The following is a 21142-nucleotide window of genomic DNA, read 5'->3' on the forward strand; positions in this document are numbered from 1 at the left end:
AGCGCAATCTCATAATTTGACATCGTGTGCAGTCATTGATAGTAGAGATCAATGTGTGCAATACATACATCATGGGTGTGAGAACTCAATCTTAAGATTGCGCTCAATATAGACACACCACCGTCCTCCTGCAGTTTTTGGTTTTTGGTGTCAAAAAAGTGAAATACTGATTTGAAAATAGTGTTTGGTGAGAAGAAATGTATGAAATTATGATAATGGTAAGTGAACTTTGTGATTTTTTTGTTGAATTATGGGTTGCTTTATAGTCCTTACAATTTCTTTGGAGTTTTAAAACTTTGACAATCGTCAAAATAACGTTTTTAGTTAGGTGATCTTTTTGCGTGTGACAAGAAGTTGATGATGACGGGTTTTTCCCGGATCCTCCTCTGCCTGGTTTTGATACAAATTAAATGTACGGATGGTTGTATTTGTATGTATGTAGAGTAGCTATAAAAGTTCAAGACGGAAATTGTTTGTTTTTGTTCACAGGATACAGGATTAGGGCAATTGTATGTGGACAGTCTGAATGTCAGTGGAACACAACAACTCTTACATAACCTCAAGTAAGTCTGCATGATCTGCTTCATTTACTTTATTTAAAATAATATTAATATTTACAGATTTAAATTTAATTGATTGGTCATCATCATAACTTAAGAAAAAGAATGCAAGATGGGCCTAACTATTAGTATTAATTAAACAAAATTATAATAATTTATTACTCATCAGTCAAAATTACGACAACAATGAGTTGTAAAGCCAGCTTTTAAATAATATTAACAAAAATAATATAAACAATCTCATCAGACATAGGCCCCTTTTATTTTAATTAAATTTGTTAGCACATTATTTTTGTTTTGAAAATCAGTTGCAGGCACTTTATAGTTTTAATAATTATAATCAAAACTAGGAGTAAGAGGAGAGCTCTTTGTGTATTTTCCTCTATTCAAAACTTGGACCCATGTATACTAATTTCTTTAAAAAAAATAAAAGTGATGCCAGACCATTTGGAAGAGGAGGATTACAATAATCACAGCTTAGTAGAGAGTGTGATTGCACTTGCACTCCTTAAAAATGATGGTCTGATCCTAATTCTATTACAAAGTTTGTTTGCCAACCTTTGAGTTTTTTTACTGGCAACCATCACAAGATTGTGAAGGATGAATGTGATCTGATTCTGAGGAAAGCTCAATCCTATCTCAACCTAGTCTTTTTATCTACATCTACATCTGTGATAGTAGTATACTTGTCAAAGCCTTTTGAGCATCTATACAAGGTGAGAAGACAATGAAGAATCTTCAGTTTGAGAAGTGGGAGGAAAACCCCAGAGAATTGTTCTAGGGAAAACCCACACAGTCAAGTAGGGACTGAAAAACCCAATCCACATAGTACCCCCAGTAGGATTCAAACCAGGTTCCCCACAGGTGGAAGTCGATGCAAGACACACTGCGCCAACCTGATATATTTGAGTCATCTCTTTTCATTATGCAGGCAAATGAAGAATATTGTTATCGGCAGTAACAGGCAGAAGGCCAATCTCATGCTATGTGGAGCTGTACCAAGGTAAATCTAAAACTCACTGGCAGGGTGGGTTTGCCCGAAACTTTTCCAGTGACTGGTCAGTCATTTCAGTGCAGTGAGGCCAGTTATTTGTCATTTCACTCTGGTCCCCTAGCCATGGTAGGAAGCCAATGCACTGACGTCCTGGGTATAATAAAGCATTCTTTATCCCCGATGCAAATTTAACATCATTAAATCATTTGCAGTACCCGCTGCTAAAACATAGGATTCGAACTGCCTCTAGCTACCGGGCAATCTCGGTGGTCTAGTTGGTATGACACTGCTCTAGAATTGCAAAGGTCGTGGGTTCGAATCCCACCCGAGTAAAATGCCTGTGATTTTTTTTCACAGGACTCGGGAAAGTACTGAGTATACAGTGCTACACACATCGGTGTATATGGGTAAAAACCAAAAATTAATATTCTTTATCCCCGATGCAAATTTAACATCATTACATCTTTACCCTTGTTTTGAAAAACACTTTCAGAAGCAATCAGTTGATGACTGGTGGAAGAAAAAAAACTTGAATATTTTAACATAAATATTCAGTTTGATACAAACGTAGAGTTTCTCTTGAGTCATTGCTTTTCAGGAAAAATCATCTTGGGCAAGTCTTGTTTGAATCTCAAGACGAACATTGTAAACCTCTTTGCCGGATTTTCTATTTGGTACTTTTAGATTGCTGAGAATCATCCGGAGTGACAAGTCACCAGCAGTCCTCATTGAGAGTGCAATTATTCTGGGAAGCTTTGCTAAGGGGTCAGAGGTCACTAGAAGGAAACTATTGGAAGATGGAGTCCTGTCGGTTATGATGCAAGGTCAGTAGAGATATCTCATCACCATATTTGAACGCTGTAACCTGTTACGGCAGTGGCTGAAATTAGCACTGGACCACGAGGCCTGTAATTTTTTGAACTGGGCCAGTAAACTAACAACCGTCCAAGACTGACGGTGTTGTGTTTTTTAATAAAAATATCTCACTGCATTTTAAATTCAAACTGATGTACAAATATTGTTTAATAGGGGCTATGTACTTTTTGTAGGACAATAAACACAGTGTCTAAAGATTTACACTAAACTTACACAGTTTGAAGATAATGATAGTAGAAAGCTTCCCTGAAAATATGACTTGCTGAGGTGCTGTAGTTTTTGAGAAATGAGTAAAACAATGTAATGAAAATAATTTTTGTCTCAGTGATCATGAGACGAATATTATTTTAGCCTGTAAAAAACGTATTTTCATGACACTGTTTTACTCATTTCTCAAAAACTACAGCACCTCAGCAATTAATATTTAAAGGTACGGTCTCTACTATCATTATCTTCAAACAGTGTAAGTTTAGTGTAAATCTGTGAACATTGTGTTTTGTGTTACAAAAAGTACCCAAATCCTTTAATTCCGTTTAACAGTTATATAAATCTTCATTTAGTGCTTGTTCCCTAAACAGCTCAAAATGTGAAACTGTGAAAATAGTAGTCTTCTCATTTTTAAGTTTGTGTCTACAAGCCCTACAGTCTTATGGACTTGTATTCCAAAATTGGAGCCGTGTAAATTGCATGGTTTTGTGTCCTTCACATGATAAAGCAATGTATGGAAACTGGAGACTCAAAAGGTTCAAACATGTACAAGACAGTGGACACTATTGGTAATTGTCAAAGACTAGTCTTCACAGTTGGTGTATCTCAACATATGCATAAAATAACAAACCTATGAAATTTGAGCTCAATCGGTTGTCGAATTTGCAAGATAATAGTGAAAGAAAAAACACCCTTGTCACATGAAGTTGTGTGCTTTCTGATGCTTGATTTCGAGACCTCAAATTCTAAACTTGAGGTCTCGAAATCAAATTCGTGGAAAATTACTTCTTTCTCGAAAACTACATCACTTCAGAGGGAGCTGTTTCTCACAATGTTTAATACCATCAACCTCTCCCCATTACTTGTAGTCAAGAAAGGTTTTATGATGATAATTATTTTGAGTAATTACCAATAGTGTCCACTGCCTTTAATAGAGAAGAGACCATCAAAATATCAGTGTTAGCATTGGATGAGGGGGTTTGTCGAGCAGTTTCTAGAAGTACATCAATTTGAAAAAGTTAAATTCAAGTTGAAATCCTTTTTTCTCAAATTTGTTTGGCTCGATCAGGATTAGCTCATAGTGAGTTGAAATTTGTTGAAGCCTGCCTGCGATTTCTTCGTACTATGCTGACCAGTTCCAGCGCTCCAATAGAAATACTACACCAGGTGAGTCATGTAAAGTAGCAGAGAATAACCCTCTTGGTTCACACTAATGTACATCTGTCAACTTTCTAGTAATCAGTGAACCTGTATTTGTGTGTTTATGTGTTTAATTTTGCTAGTAAGCACTACACCTGAATGTTAACTGTGTCGAATCCCCAGCCGTGACACTTGTGTCCTTAAGCAAGACACTTAACCATTGCTTTGTCCTTCGGATGGGACGTAAAGCCTTGGTCCCATGTGTTGTGTAACGCATGTAAAAGAATCCAGTGCACTTATCAAACCCTTATCAAACACTTGTAAACGCTTAGAAGGTTCTAAATAATTGGGTCTCAGAATTAATCACTGCAATAACCTATCTTTCTGAAAGTTTGTATATACTCAGCGCCTTGAGTACCTTGTTTGGTAGATACGTGCGCTATATAAGGCTTTGATATTATTATTATTAACTTTCTAGTAAGTAATAACCACAGTGGTGTGTGTAAATGTCCTAGTGACCTTTGTTTTAATGCTGCATATTTATTATGGACCTGAGACTTACCTGAGAGCAAAAGAGGTAGGGGCTTGAAACACTATGTGGACTTACACAAGTCCACACAGTGTTTTTACATTAAAGTCACCACTGTACATGTGTTTAATTGGTAGTAAACTCAATGTAATGTGTGTTGCACAATAAACTTTCAAGTAACCATTGTATACCTGTTTATTTGATCACCAGGACAATACTATCATACCACACATGATCAAGCTCTTACCACAGTCTAAATGTACCCAAGAATGCATTACCAGCATACTAGCAACATGTTGTAAGGTGAGTTAAAACGTTCCATCTTTAAAACCAAGGCAATATCATGGTTACTCACATTTAAACCCCCCCCCCCCAGTTACCTTTGACTCCAGACCCCTCCCATGACTGAGAAAATAAAAATCTATAATATACCTAAAATTGTGCCAGTGAGTGGCAGGAACATGTGACCAGCACCTGTACAAGACTGTCCTATACCAAAGCACTTGCCAACAAATACCCCTTCCCTTATAGGCGTATTTATGTTTGGTGTTAAATCGATCCCAAATGGGGCTGAGATGGTTCAGGATACTAAACAAGAAAAATACAAAATGGTCAATTGGAACAAAGTTGCTGATGTCTTATGATTTTCCATCTAGGTGTAATTATTGATTAGTAGAGTCAGAATCTTGTATTGTCAACTTTAAACTATTTGAGTTCTTGTGATGATTTTCTTTAAGAGTCCTGAAAGCCAAGACATGTTATGTAGACATGGAACAGTCACTGCTCTCATACCCCTGCTGTGTGTAAATGATGACAGGGTAGGTATTATAAATGCTTTTACTGACTCAACTGCTCTTCTATGTTTGAACTGGAAACGCTTGTGTGCATTGTATAATTCACCGTAATCTAATTTCAAAATCTGAAAATGAAAACCTTAAAAGTTTGTCTGTGGTAAAGTAATACAACAATATTTCATGTGTCCATCATTCAACTAAAATGATTAATTACAGTCAATCCATTTAGAAGGTGTTGTATATTTCCTGTCTTTTCTCTTTAATGAATCATTGCAGATTCGGTTACCAACGTTACGATGCTATGCAGCTATGGCCTACCAGAACAAAAATGTTTCTGCAACAATAGCCTCTGGTAAGTTATAATTTATTCTCCAAAAAGTTTTAAAACACTTGCTAGATTTCCACCCTTATTATAAAATATTATGCTCTGTCGATACCTCAATCATCCCAGTTGTTTGGATTATTTGCAATCGTCATTTTCAAATTTAATTTTTGAGTCGTTTTTAAATAAAGTGTAAATATTTTCCTTTGTAAATGACCAATTGAATTTAGTCAAAATGTTCACAGATTTGTTTTTTGCATACATTTGGATACACCAAGAGAGAATACAGTGTCCAGTGCCTTCACAATACCATTTAAATAAGTCAACATAATGCATTTTTTGAAAACATTTTTCTTCAATCAGCCGTACACAACGGAGAGAGCTTACTGCAGTTTTTCTGTGGTCTTCTGAATAGAAACTATTCAGTAGCGATGCAGCTGACAGCAGCCAGATGGTAAGATCAATTCAAAATGAATCACCTCACTTCCCGCAGTAAATATTACATCTGTTAATTTGTTTGTTTAGATTCTCTCCCCGTCAGGGGAACTAGCTGCAAATTTCCCACAAGGGGATATGCCAAGCTGGCAACAGCCAATCTCTCTCTCACACAAACCTTGTGGTGCACAAATCAAGAAATTGTGATTGAGTAACTAGACGTCAATACTTATTGTAGTCATTGTGAAATCAGTGTTGAGCTGGGTAGGATTCAAACCTACAACCTTGTGGTTGCAAGCCCTATGTGCTACACTTTTTTGTATGATATTAGTATTACTTTTGTGTCACTGAGTTTTAAATATAAAAAATGTTTCTTCTTCTCTAGCCTGACTTATCTCTGCAGAGCAGGAGCAGTCACAACGGATGACCCTATCGTTCAATTCAGGGTAAATAATAATCGATTGATAAATCTATTGGTCTATAAAAAGCGTTTGTAACAGTTTTTTATAAAATGCATATGGTTGGCATATGTTTTAAAAGTAGATAACAATGATCCACACAAGTTTGCCTTGAAATTGCGTGGTTTTCCTTTTACTGCGCGAACTAACACGGTCGCCATTTATGGGAGTAAAAAATTTGACTCCCATAAATGGCCGACCGCGTTAGTCGACGAGGTAAAAGGAAAACCATGAAATTTCGAGGCATGGTGTTTCTGGTTCACATAGCAGGCACCCTCTCTTTCAAAGGTTTTCTCAGGCTTGTGAGCTACAGTAATGCATCCTTGGTTTCATTACCAGAAATATATAACAATCGTAATCATAATTTCACCCAAAGACCTACAGTTGTTAATATTTGTAATGAGACGTACTTGCCCAAATCCCATTTTTTCACCGTTTACTGACAGTGAAAAGCTAAACCTTTAGCTAATACTTTCAATGATCCAGATTAAAGATTTTCCCTCAGTAATGATTTATTCTCTCTTCAGGTATTACCCACTTTGGTGAGGATGTGTAAAAAGGATAGAACAGTGGAGGAGAAGGTTGAAGGGGCGGAGACTCTGGCCTATCTGATAGAGGAGGATCTGGATCTACAGAGTGTAGCGAGCATTACAGATCATCTCATTTTGACACTGGCTGCATTTCTTAGATACATACCTGAATCAACAAATAAGAATGTAAGTACGGCTTTGCTCGTACTGATGGCTACGGCTACGGCTATTGCTAAGGGCAGCCTATGTTTAAACGCATGTTAAAAGCACTGGACACATTTGGTAATGTCAAAGATCAGTATTCTCACTTGGTGTATCCCAATATGTCCATAACATAACACATCTGTAAAAACGTGGGCTCAATTGGTCATCGAAGTTGCTGTTTTTGTGTGCTTTCAGATGCCTGAGAAAGGCTTCAGGTCTGAGAGTCTTTCTCAGATTCAAATATTTGAGTGAGAAACTACCTTACCAACACTACTCAAAAGAGATATTAACATGGTTTTACGCAGACCTCTCTTAGTTATACTTGAGAAATTACCTCTTTCGTAAAAACTACGTTACTTCAGAGTGTTATATTGGAAGTGTACATCAAAGTGGGGTTTCAACTTCAGGGCTATAGAAAAGTGTAAACGATTGCACGTTTTAGCTTGTTGTTTTACCAGCATTTAAAAGAAATTTATTTTTCTTATTTCAGGAGGACCTGAGCACTGAGATGAAACAAGCAGCATTTAAAGTCTTTGCATCATTAGGAGCTAATGAAGAAGATATCAGGAAAAAGGTAAACAGTCTTGCATTATTCTATAAAGGCATGCCATCGGTTTATCAAAACCTGACACAACTGCGTATATATGTCCACATCCGAAGGATTTGTTGTGTTTAGTGTTGCACATCTTTCAGCTGCAAATATTGCACAAGTGGACTTTCGCAAATGCATTAAGTTTTGTGAAGTAGGCGGCTGGTGCTTTATTTTCTCCTTGGTAAATGGCACTTCTTTGAAGGAAAATGTAAACTTATATTTGGACATTTCAAGGCAATGACATTTGGGGGACAGAAACGCTTACCTCCATGAAGTATCAGCCTTCATCAGAATAGAATATTCAGAAGTGTAATTTCTTACGATTTTTCATGATTTTAAATTACAATAGCATGAGAGCCCACTGTTGGAACATGCTTATTAATCAACACTTAGTCTCTTTTCAACTGCATGAGAGTCCACTGTTGGAACATGCTTATTAATTAACACTTAGTCTCTTTTCACATGAGAGTCCACTGTTGGAACATGCTTATTAATCAACACTTAGTCTCTTTTTTAATTTTTCATTTCAGATTATTGATACGGAGAGCCTGATGGACCAGATTGAGAAATGTCTCTCAGATCCAAACCTTAAAGTGCAGCTCTCCGCCGTCAGGTAAAAATCCAACCCCTCTCTGTGCACTTCTTTCTTGTAGTCTTTGATCACCTCCATGACCTCCTCTGCTGAGTGGGTTGATGTCTGGATTTTGTCCTAAAAGGCCTTGTCTTTTATGATTTGGATGTCATAAATTCAAACACATTGCAGTAAAACAGAGCTGTGATGTTTGGATGTTTTCAAATATTACAGCCATTTACTCAGGAACCAAAGATTCCACAAAATTGTTAAAGAATTGCATGGACTAAATTAAATGTAGGTGGGGGTCAACAATCATGTGTTGTAAATGAGAATAATTATATTTGATTTGATGATATTGCAGGTGTCTCCACAGTCTGTCCAGATCAGTACAACAACTCCGAACCAGCTTCCAGGATCACGCTGTCTGGAAACCACTCATGAAGGTATCTAACCGATAATTTGTAATTCAACCCTCCTACTGTGTGACCAATCAATATCATCCACTGTGATTTGAAGTCATAAATAAACAATGCCAGCCTACAATATGATATCATGTGGTAAATGCATCGTACATGGTACACAGTCAAGCTTTCTACTGTTTGAATAATCAGTATCACCCACTTCGATTTGGAATGATAGATAAACTATTCTAGCCACAATACAACATGTTGTAGTAGATGCATACAGTACTAAGTTGCCCTTCCTGCTGTTTGACCAAACAATCTTATCCTCTGTGGTTTGGATTGATAGACAAACTATACTAGCCTTCAGTATGACATTATGTAATGAATGCATCTACCCAGTACACAGTCAACCCTCCAGTCTGTCTTACCAATCAATCTGTCTTACTCAATCAATAGCATCAACTGTGGTTTGAAACAACAGATATCAAAACACAATGAGGTATTTTCCCGTGCACAAAATAACAAAAATGAAATTGAAGCCAGCTGTATTACATTCAAAATTAATAATAATTTTTTTTTTTTGCAATTTAGTTACTGCGTCTTGGTCAGCCAGAAGAATTAATGACGATAGCTTCATCAACGCTCTGCAATCTGCTTCTGGAATTCTCTCCGAGCAAAGAGGTATCTCAAATCCTTTGTGTTCCAAAAGAACTATTCGTAAGGAGTTAGTCTGGGATTTAATAATGTTGAAAGAAATGCTTTATAAAAGTTGTTAAAATAATAAACACAATTGGGGACCAGCGTCCTGTGACTCATAGTGGGTATGAATGTAAACAAACCAAGCAAGGGACATTCTGTGTGCATGGACAACCATAACCGCTTCCCACCTAATGGCCGAAGCACTCGGAAGGAGTCATGCTTTTCCACGCACACATAATGCCGCTTGCTTGGTTTGTTTACATTGTATACCTACTATGGGTCACGCAACTCCTGTCGCCGATTGTGTCTGTTTTTTCTGTTCATGCTACAGATTATGGCATAATTATAGTCACAAATTATATTACATAAAACATTGTCTGATAAATGAAAATACATCATGCTAAATAACTTGTCATGATAATTGCTGCTATATAGCCCTGTTCAACCGGGAGAAATTCCCAAGAAAATGTGATTGATTTTCGTAACAAAAATACTCTTGCTTTTTCCTCCAGCCTATTGTAGATGCTGGTGCAGTGGACTTACTGTGTAAGCTGACATCGAGTCAGAGTACACCACTACGACTGAACGGCATCTGGGGTTTAATGAATATGGCTTTCCAATCGGAGCAGAAGATCAAGAATAGCATCTTGACGGCCCTAGGGACGGATCAACTCTTTGATCTCTTGACTGACTCTAATGTGGATATCTTGATGAAGACACTGGGACTTCTAAGGAACCTTCTGTCTACAAAGCAGGTGAGAAAACAAGATGGCGTCCTACACTAATGTGTTGAAAGAACTGTATAGGCCCTACTCAGTACTTCCCCAAGTTCTGTGAAAAAAATTCAATGGCATATTACTCGGGTTGGGTTCCAACCCACAGACTTTGCCATTCTAGAGCAGATGTCTTACCACTCGACCACCAAGATTGCCCCTTCACTAGAAGCAGTTGAATCCTATAAATTATATCCCAGTCACAATTAGCTTGCGAAGGGTTTGCAAGTAGTTTGTGATGGATTTCTAGGCATTTTCGGCCAAGGCCACACAGATTCCTTGCGAATCAGGTGGATATTGAGTTACTTTTAACTTTTTGTCTGGCCGATGTCCGGCAGGGCATCACACACATCGGACAGGAGCCTGGCAAACACAAGGTTACAAATTTACACACAGTTTAGCACACATACACGTAGGCAGGACATTAGACAAAATTTGTTATCGTCTCTGTCTCCTTGCCGTATAGAAGTTTTATGCACGAGTGTCAAACTATTTGTTATATTTTCCTTGCAGCACATTGACAGCATTATGTTATCACACAGTAAGCAGATAATGACTGCTGTTATTATGATTCTAGAAGGAGATCATCCGCCAGACGTCAAAGAACAAGTGAGTAACTTTAATTGATGCACCTTTTGTTTTCATTGCTCTGTTCAATCCAATGAAAGGTACATAATACATAAGTTACTGATTGTATATGTTATAATTTTTACACTCAGATCATGTGGATCAACTGATCATACAGGGCTCAATAGAATAAAGGAATTATTTGCTCAAGTTATTTGCAGGTTAACAAACTTTTTGCATATACATTTGTGTATTTCTAGCTACTAGGCATTATTCGCTTACACAGCTAGCGCATGAATTCGGCAGCTGCCCTGTTGGCTCAGAATGGTGATTGCAAGCGCAAAATTATGGGGGGGGGGGTGTCAGCGGAGTTGTGAAGTTGGGCCATGATGCTAGCCCTACTACTGTCTGACTTTTCAATATCATGTACTTTTGTTTTAAATGATAAAACTATGCCAGCGTGCAATGTTATATCATGTGTTGAATGTATCTATACAGTTTACAGTCAACCCTCCTACTGTCAAACCATTCAATAGATTTTATAACTTGTAATTTTCTCATTGGTTTCAGACTTTATGCATTTTGGCTAACATTGCAGACGGCCACTCAGCCAAGGACTACATCATGTCTAATGAGGATATTCTCAAGAAACTCACTTATTATATGGTAAGATTCTAACATAAACCCTAATGTCATGAAATTAAAAGGCTAGAACCAGTGGCCTCAGGCCTGCATTCAAGGGTTCTAGTTGTGAACTGTGTGCTCTGTAAAATTAGGCTGAAGTGCCTGAATATGCCTTCTAATTCTTCTTGTAAATTGGTGCCCAAACTGTGAATTAAGTCTCTTTCGATAACAAATAATGTATATCGTTATCGCTGATTGAGGTGTGTGTTGTGTCTGCTTAAATATATTTGTTTTCACACTTGGTAAATGACAGAATTTGAATATACTTTACTAGTCTACTCAACCGCATACACCAAAGCCTTCCTCGCTCCCTAAACAGTCACCTCATTATTTTTATTTTACAGAGAATAGAGCATGTGAAGCTACAGATAGCCGCTGTGTACTGCATCAACAACCTGGTGTGGACAGAGGAAGATGGAGCGATAGAGAGGCAGGCAAAACTCAAGGAGTTTGGAATACAGAAACATCTTCAGACGTTACTAGATTCAAGTGATACAGTGCTCTTTGACAAGTAAGTCCAAAATCAGTTGTATCAAGTCTCAATCATATTTATTTGTTACACATTCAACAGCACAATTTGCGCCAATAACAAGATGAATAAGAACAAGAAGAATTGTTCAGTTTTAGATGTTGGAGGAAAACCCCCATTGAGGGAAAAACAAACGCTATCGAGTGATTTGCCTCAAGTTTTTTTCAACAGAACTTGGGAAAGTTGAATAAACAGTCCTTAATACATGTACATATCGATGTAAGAGTAAAAAACTAAATTTAAAACTTGCAAAGAAATGAGAGCTGCAAGGACTTCAACTTAAAAACATAATAAGTTGATATACAAAATATACACCTCCACCCTCAGCCCCACACATGGATCTGGTCTTCATTAGAGGGCCAAGTGTACAACTTGACCACGCCCCAACTCTCTTCCTTTCACAGTTGATAGCAATAATTTTGGATAAAATCCAATTCCAATGCAAAAAATATCTACTTAATAGATAGGATTCACCTTATTTGAAAAATGTTGAATACGTTCCTGGGATGAATTTAGTGATTTGCAAGATGTCTTATAAGGGCCATGTCACAGGAGGCAATTTACAGGCAACCAGTTCGAGGTAATCTCAATGAAGGAAGGGCATTTATATTTGAATGTTCACATCTTTTGAAGTTGCCTGCAAAAGTTACTCATGTGACAAGGCGCTTATAAACAAGATAAACAACTCTTTTTTCCTCTTGATTTATTGACAGAGTCAAGACAGCACTGCAGCAATTCTCATCCTGATGTCACAGAGAAACAAGACTTCAGTCTCTAAGTTGGATTTTTATGGCAGCTGGAATAAAATATATTTGTGGTGGAATGAGTAGCCCTCGTATTTAATAAAATAAGGGTCATTTTCTTTTTCTTGGGAATAGGAGACTGTTTTTAGAAAATGAGAATGATTTTGTGGTAAGCTTGATTGAAATTTACTACTCCTCTAGTCGCTCCTCAAATAGTTGATCCTCAAATAGTCGCTACTTCGACATGACTAATGTTCCCAGGATGCATTGTGGCAAGTTGTTTGCCGCAGGCGCAATGTAGTAAAATTCACTCTAAAAGGATTGAAGGATTGTGTCACTGATGTCTGATTTTGTTTCAGAAGTAAATTTTGTTGTCCTGAATAGTCATGAGTGACAAAACTGGTGCAGGAGTATCTTTGTAGTAGTCGTGGCGGAACGGTTAACCGAGTAGTAGAAAAATGGTATTCACGACTCGACTAAGCAATCACTGCTAGCCATACTCACTACACACAGACTGGCGCCTACGATTATCCTATTAGCTTCTCCAAGAGGATTTATGTTTGAAAAAAGACAAGTTGGGCTCGCTGTTCAGATGTTCTACACAGACTCAGAGTCTTGTCGGAACATTCAGTTTGTGTCATAACAAATGCCTTTGAACGATGAAATTATTGATTTTGGGTAAAACTGCACAGAAAGCTTTAGAGCTAGTGGCCCAACAGTGTGCATACATTAGATGCAGAAGCATGTGACAAATGTATATTGACTTACTTGCAGGATTTGGACTATTCATTGCACAGAGTTAGATATAATGGGTACATTCGATTAGCTTCCCTGGGTCGACCCTGGTGTGCTCATCCAAGTCGCCTATTTTTTTTCCAGGACGAACATGTGCAGATAATTACCCGCGTTCTTCCTGGAAAAAAAATATGCATCCTTCTCGTGGTGGCGTCAGTGCACCTCGTCGGCCAGCCCCTTAGTGCCCCGCTTGTGGATCGGGTTAACCCGGGGAAGCTAATCGAAAGCACCCAGTGTTTGGGAGGTTCACACCCAGATGTATAAATGGGTACCTGCAAGGGTAGAGGTTGATATTGTGTGTGAAAAAAATCTTGTGAACACCAATTTCATAGAGCTACTTAAGCACAAAAAGTAGCACAACAAAATACCAGCCAAAATACCAATGCCTAATGCACAATCTGTGACTGGTATCCTGCTTATTTTTACTAAGCAGAAAATCTTTAACCTACATTTTCTGCTTAAGCGGCTCTATGGAATTGGGTCTTGGGGCTGTATCCTCCCCAGGGAGCTGAGAAAGATTACAGGAATGTTATTGGCCCAGTGACCAGGGCACCTACATGTAAAGTAATGCGCATTGTAAAATGTGCTATATAAGAACTGGTTATTACTATCACATAATTGATGAATACAGCGATAGATTGCTGTGAACATGTAAATATATGTACAGAGATATTACAGACATGCAAAGTGTACAGGTTTGTTGAGAAGTATTTCAGGTTTGTGTTTCAGACTGATGTGGTCTTATAACCCTGTGTCAATAAGGGTTGCACTTACATTATAAATGGGTACCTGCGAGGGTAGAGGTTGATATTGTGTCTGAAAAAGCCTTTGGAGTGCCATGGCAGCCCAGGGCTATATATTCCCCAGGGAGCGAAGAAAGATGGTATGTTGTTGGCCCAATGACCTGGACATTAACGTAAAGCACATTGGTAGAGTTATTGTAACATGCACTATAAATGCTTCATTGTAGTTACTATTATTAGTAGTACAAAAGATTCTACAATTGTCATATTGTACAGACTTTATAAATAAATAAATAAAACCATGCGGTCTGAAATCCAAACTATTGTTTTCAATTTCCTGATAAAGACTTGTTAAACATTGGGATTTGTTACAGTGCGTAGATTTGTTTTCTTCAAGAGGTAAAGCCAAGTATGTGGGATCAAAGTGGTCTAGAATTGGTTGATTATGCACCAGACGCACATGGTGTATTGTATAATGTATATTGTTTTTAAAAGTATTTGCTAAAGATTTCTATAGTACTTATGCAAATGATATCTTTTGACATTGATTTCCTTTCATTGACGTTGATAGACCTTGCCTATGTGTCTTGCTTTCCTGTTGTTCCGACATCATTTTACTCAAAGATCAAGGCTGAAATGTCAAGAAACTCAACACATTACCTCGTGTATGAGCTACATGTATTTTCTTGAACTACATGTGTCAAGAAATCACAATTCAGATGTGTAGATGGAATTGTTGGGGATCTGTTGGAGTGCTGCATTCCTGTCAGTTCACTGACAACAAAATGTTGCTACAATTATCTGTTTAAATTTTGACCTTTTGCTCAAGTTCATCGGCTAGGGTTACGTTAACACTGATCACATTGATACCACATCACCAAAGGCCCTTTTTGAAACGACTGGATTTGGCTTTGGAATCGGCTCAGGCTAGCTTGGCCCCGCGGTTGTTTTGACAATACACATGCTTGCATATACGCACCCAGAATTTCAGACGAAGGACAGAACCTAAAGCCGAAGCCGTGGTTTTGAACAAGGCCATTAAATTAATTTGTAATGAGTTGAGAACAACTCTCTTCTTTGAAAAAGAACATGGTTTTCTTGTATAAATGTACATTGTATATATTTGTATATATTTTGGGGGTTTGGGGTAACACCATGTGTTTCTTCTATGTCCTACGTTATATTCTACTACCACGAAGTAGGTTTTCGGAATTCGAGAGACTTTTCAGTTCTTAACAGAACTGTCCTGCTTTTTTTTTTGTATAGCTCTCCTATCGTAGTAACTAGATTAAGGCACTGTAGATTCTGTAAGCAAGGTAAAGGTCCTGCTAACTTGCCGTCAGATTTTGCTAAAGGAATGATGCAGTGCATTAATAATGGGTGGGTTCGTTTAGCTTCCCTAGGTCGACCCCGGTCTGCCCCCCTGTACATTTGAATAGCTTTGATATCATTCCAGGAGCTCAACCAGGTCCGACCCAAGGTGCACGACGTCACCACAAGAGGGCGAGTGATCGTTCGAATAGCTCTTGTTAGGGGCTCACCCGAGTGAGCTAATCGAACGCACCAGTAGTATGTTTACTGATATGTCAACTTGTTGGTGATATTATTTGGTTTGCGGTAGCACCATATGTATATCTACTTGCCAGGTACAGTTTGTTCTTTAGAGAACTGTCTTGCTATATATTCTACTATCGCAGACTAGATTTTTCAGTTTGTTTTGGGACACTTCTTAGTACTGAGAAGGTAGAAAAACCGGCCGGGACTACTACTTTAGATTATAAAGGATCGTTATTAACTGCATTACCACGGAGTGAATTCTTAAATGGTATCCACAATTCAACTAGCTTGCTCTAGTCGCCCTCAGGAGATGGAGTTATAACTAAAAGGAAATTGTAATGTTAATAATAAAAATATCTTAAGGTTCGTTATAAAGCACGTCTATCCTGTGAAATATATCAAGGCACTTGACAATGGAAACACAAACCGTGCAGGAGTTCTGAGCAATTCTTAACCCAAGTTCTTAATATCAGAAGAGTGATCCAATAATGTAAATGCACTCACAAAGCATTTTTAATGTTCTTAATCTTTTTGCAATTTGACTTCCATTAAATAAATTAAAAAACAACCGCACAAATCTTTATTCATTTGATGAAATATTTATTGAATATCAAGGGTTTTTCAGATTAAGTAATAAACGCAGCTTTAAATACAGTTGTTGATATCTGATAATTCCGGTGAATCAAATCTCTATTGAAAAAATAACAGGTACCTACATAGAGTGCCGTTATCACATAAAATACAAAGTGATTTGGTTGGCAAGTGTAGATACTACGCCTTTGTTTAAAAATAACAGGTACCTACATAGAGTGCCGTTATCAATAACTCCGATAGTCATCACATAAAATACAAAGTGATTTGGTTGGCATGCCTTTGTTTAAAGTATAAGACTAAATTGAGTGAATGCGTTTTATCATTCTGTTAGAAACCCACTGTGTTTGTGCTTGGTTATAGTAAGCACTTAGCATGAGTATTTCAATTCAAATAAAACCAATTTCAATACTTCTTGCTTTGTTTATGTTTAGCGGTTTTTGTTTTCTCTTTCTATTCCCGAGTTGTAGCCAGCTAATTAAACCAGAAAGTAGCAAAGGTTAACGATAAAAAATTCTTAAGGCACTCACTGAAATGATTTGTCAACAACACAAAAACATAAAAGTGATCCCTGAAATCGTGACCAGAATGTAAAAATAATAAATCAATTTAACATCTCTAAAGGTTTTGATTACATATTGATTTTGTTGATTGCCGCATCGGTGAAAACTTGACAAGTCATCTGAAATACGCCACAGCAGTTAGGGAAAAAAACATAGAAAATCAAAGTTTATATAGAAATGTTTAAATACAAGTGCATTTGTCAGTAGGAAAATTTGTAGAAAAGAAGGCATTTGCCAGTAAGCCAAACATCATACTTGAACATTAAGGTTCTACATATTGTCTCTCTTTTTTTTCTTTCTTTTTTTTACCCTTTTTTTTTTTTTACATATTTATACTTCAATATACATTTTTTTATGATCACAAAAATAGATGAGATATCAAAGGTGATCTCTTCATTACATAGGCAGTTTCATATCTGGTTTTTACATCCATTTTACATCGAACGAGTGACTAAAAGCTTGCAGGTAAAAAGTATCAAATGTTTTATAAGTTAAAATTGTAAAACTCCTCAACGATTTCTTTTTATAGATGGGTTGCACTACGCATCATCGAATGCCATATGCGATGAAATGTGCACGTGTGCAAGGCTCTTATTGGCTGAGAGTTGTGCGCAGCGCAAACACCAAGCACTTTTCCTTTGTTTATCATCAAATATGGCCGTAGATGACACTTAGTGCAAACCATCTGATTTTCGATCCCCAAATTGGACAGTCTGAAGACTACTCAACGAAACGGAATAACGCAAACTTTAGTCACTAGTTTTCCTCACTACAGAATACAATGATAAACAAGCTAATCATCTAACCATCGCACAGCTACAAACTCACTGGGTAAAGATGAATCAACATAGAAACTTGTGCTTACTCTTAAGAATTGTTCATTGAAGCTTTCACAATCCCACTTGTAACACCAACAAATGAAAAATATTCACCTTAACTGAATTCAACATGTGTGAATGAAAAAAAAAAATAATAATGAACAGCGCCTTACCACAACAACACTATACTTTTAAATGGTCAAATGTCAACAAGTCAGTTAATTAATTGTCATAAATTATTTTTTTTGTTTTTTACAGAAATACTGTCAACGAATAAATTTTTACGCTCAGCTTAAAACCTCTCCAGACTTGACAAATAAAAAAAAATTGCTGAGTCTAAATACAACCAGACTTTCTCCAAATTGGTTTGGGAGATTTTGGTCTGGAACCACAACACATTTCATGACGTCATAGAGAATAAACAAGGATATTATGTATAAGTCTGGTCCCTAAGTTTTGGTTTCATATCACTTAATAGTGCATACATTACAAGTGCTTACATCTATATTAGGGCATTTTCATCGTTTAGCTTTTTTGTCAAGCTCAAAAAGACAGGTATGATAGGAATGTTAAAGTTTTCATGAATTCCAGACGAAACATTTACTTATTTATGGTTTTTTCTTTCAAAAAACCAAGGTCGAAAGTCACACTAGAATGGTCGTTACGCTCGCAATACTAAAATTATGTAAAATATCAAGTGATAACAAAGAAATGTTTAAATAACACGCTTTGCTCGAGTTATCAACCAACTTAAGACATCTAACTGGCAACATATTCAATCAAGCTTTCTACATTAACTTCCGATTATATTAAGCATCAAAGTTGTGGATGATTAAAGTGAAATGCCAACTCAATCCTCATAGCATATAAAAATAAAATTTATACAATGCTGCCAAAAATAGAAGCAACTTGACATTCCGAGCGTAAATATTTGTCCCAAAAGAAAACAAGTGTCATTTTTAAAAGTATTTTCCCTCCCAAATCAAGGAAAATTCTGCATCCATGAATGTGTTTTCAGAAGGAAAAATTGGTTTGAAGCTAAGCTAATTTTAACATTACTGGTTAGTTATCTGGTCACGGTTTTCGATCTTGTCCATAATGTGTTTAACATGAGTAATTATTTGATTCAAAATACTGTCTATTCAAACATGGTCTGTTTGCAGCGCGTCGTTTGTAAACTTTTTGGCACTTTGTGTAAATGCAATTCCAGGTTCTTTCTTATAAATACCAATCAACTAAAATCGAAACCACTAATAAAGTCAAAATGAGTAGTCTACCGATTGTTTCTGTTTTTGGCTCTTGAGGGAAATTGAGCAAAGAATAGTTAATGGCCTGACGAATTGAAGAGCAGTGTGCATTTTGCATGGGGTTTTCAACATTATTCAGAGCCCAATACAAGACACTTTAAAGCCCCTTGTTTTAGTCAAGTGTCTCTTAAGAAAGTCCTCATAGACATCAACTCTTAAATGAAAGCGCCCTCTATGGCGGAACACCTTCAGAAATTAAACTCTTTGACCTGAAATATTGCTCCAAAATGCAAGACTTTTTGGAAGCGTAAATATGAACATAATTTCATTCAAATTCCATCACTGAATAATATCTCTTTGAAAAGAATTTTGAAAATAAATTTGAATATCTACATAAAGGTGTTAAATGTTTCTGAGGTATTTTACTTTTCTTAAAGTTCAAGTGACTTTCTGCCACTCACTAATAACTATTTTAAGTTGTACTTAGAGCAAGCTTTAGCATTTCCTTTTAATTTAACTTAAGATCCGTTACCTTAAAATCTATGATCAATAAATTACTGTCCACCTGCAGTGTTCATTCTTGTTTTTTTTTAAGTTAACAGCCTCTCTTGTACACTTCTGCTGAAACCAATAGTGTATATCAACAACGACGCCTTTTCTATCATACAGTTTTAATAATCCTCTAAATTATACCAACGCTTTTTAACAGGGCAGCACACACAACATTATTTGCTATTTAAGATACAAGGTTTTTGTTTAAACATAAACTTTAAAAGCTCTAATTTCTATCAAAACAAAATATTTTACGATATGAGTGAATAATATATATGGTTACATTTTTTTTTTTTTTCGACATAAAACTGCAGCATTCAGATTGATTCAAGGTTCAGGACAGGTCATTAAGTACAGAACAAAAACCAAATCCCACATTCAAATGCATGCAAAATCCTCCACGATTACTCCTTATATAAACGAAAGAATAATACAGATGTGTTTCTTTACCTTACCGAGGTTTTTAGTATTTTTTAAGTAGAATTATTGCAAGAATATTCTTCACTATCCTCCAGTAGTTTGTGCTTTACTTTCAGGGACAGATTCAACGTGCAGCAGGATTCAATCATCCCTCAAAATGCCATCTGAGATGCTATATATATTTTTGTTATTTAAAAATATTTGTGATTGACCGCTCACTCAATACTGATTGTGACCTTGACTGTCCATATCGTGACCGCAGTATGTGGTTCTTTCAATGTCCATTGCTCTCTCCATTCACCATGACAGGCTCCGCTTCACCGTTCACAATGCCGTTGACGACCGGCGTCTCCATCACCTTATCCTCTGCCTTCTTCCGGTTGCGATTCTCGCGAGGTTTACGTTGTGGTAGGGCCTCTGTGGGCTTGGACTCGGGGCTGCTTCCTGCGTTCCCGTTCATCATCACAGGGACATCTTTCTTCTCGTTCTTAGAGATGATCTGCTGGTCATGGTGTGCTGGTGATTTTGGCTTGGAGGGCTTCAGGTCTTCTGTTGAGATGCTACCATTCACTGAAGGCACTTCGGTCTTCTCAACAGCAGGAGACAGGGTTGTGTCCTTAACAGGAGCTGCTTTGTCTACAGCAGGTACTTCTTTCTTCTTCTCATCATTAGCTTGATTCTTACCGACTACAGGCGCTGTCTTCTTGTCAGCTACATCTGTTGATGGTCCATTCTGAGGGATGGGTATACTATCGGGGCCTGTCACGGTAGCTCCAACCTCCTTCTCAGTGCTACCTTCTTGATCATGTCTTCTTCTGTACTGCTCACGACGACGGATGTTTCTGTCCTTGTTGCGGGGGCCTTGTTCGTCTTTACCTCGGCTACCCTCTCCTCTGTCATTCCGTGGACGGTCATTCCGAGGACGGTCATTGCGAGGCTTGTCACTGTGTGGTCGGTCGTGATGTGGTTTGTCACTCTGCTGCCTGTTGTCACCTTTGTGTTGGCTGTTTTGGTAAACTTGGTTCCCCTCTTGACGCCCTCTGTTGTTGTTGTTCCCTCGTTGGTCCGGTCTGCTGCCCTCTTTGGCAGACTGACCCTGTCGAGGATTGCTGCCTTGGTAACCCTGTCTATTATTGTTGCCTTGTTGTCTGGGATTCCTAGGTCCTCTCCCTCTTTGGCCCTGTCAAATAATACAACCATTTTGAAATGAGTTTACAATACGTGATCATCACAGTAAAAGTA

The 21142-nt window shown here is 37.4% G+C and overlaps 2 protein-coding genes across 4 annotated transcripts in view; one reads left to right on the plus strand and one right to left on the minus strand.

Moving 5' to 3' along the window:
- The first annotated feature begins 132 nt into the window (after positions 1-132).
- LOC117291866 (armadillo repeat-containing protein 8-like) lies at positions 133-13742 on the plus strand. Its single transcript, XM_033773806.1, has 20 exons — positions 133-218; positions 490-563; positions 1492-1563; positions 2239-2378; positions 3707-3804; positions 4517-4609; positions 5044-5124; positions 5377-5452; positions 5786-5876; positions 6243-6303; positions 6843-7031; positions 7540-7623; positions 8172-8254; positions 8577-8658; positions 9211-9300; positions 9831-10073; positions 10605-10700; positions 11229-11324; positions 11687-11853; positions 12585-13742. The coding sequence occupies exons 1-20, from the start codon at positions 198-200 to the stop codon at positions 12616-12618; spliced, it is 1971 nt and encodes a 656-aa protein (XP_033629697.1). The 5' UTR covers positions 133-197; the 3' UTR covers positions 12619-13742.
- Positions 13743-16288: 2546 nt separating this feature from the next.
- Positions 16289-21142, minus strand: part of LOC117291867 (SPATS2-like protein) — a 37488-nt gene continuing 32634 nt past the window's right edge. For all 3 annotated transcript variants that reach the window (XM_033773809.1, XM_033773807.1, XM_033773808.1), the window contains exon 12: positions 16289-21080. In XM_033773809.1, coding sequence (XP_033629700.1) covers positions 20175-21080 — 906 coding nt within the window. In that variant the 3' untranslated portion in view covers positions 16289-20174. The remainder of the gene's footprint in view (positions 21081-21142) is intronic.

This window comes from Asterias rubens, chromosome 6, assembly GCF_902459465.1.
Source record: "Asterias rubens chromosome 6, eAstRub1.3, whole genome shotgun sequence".
Lineage (NCBI taxonomy): Eukaryota > Metazoa > Echinodermata > Asteroidea > Forcipulatida > Asteriidae > Asterias > Asterias rubens.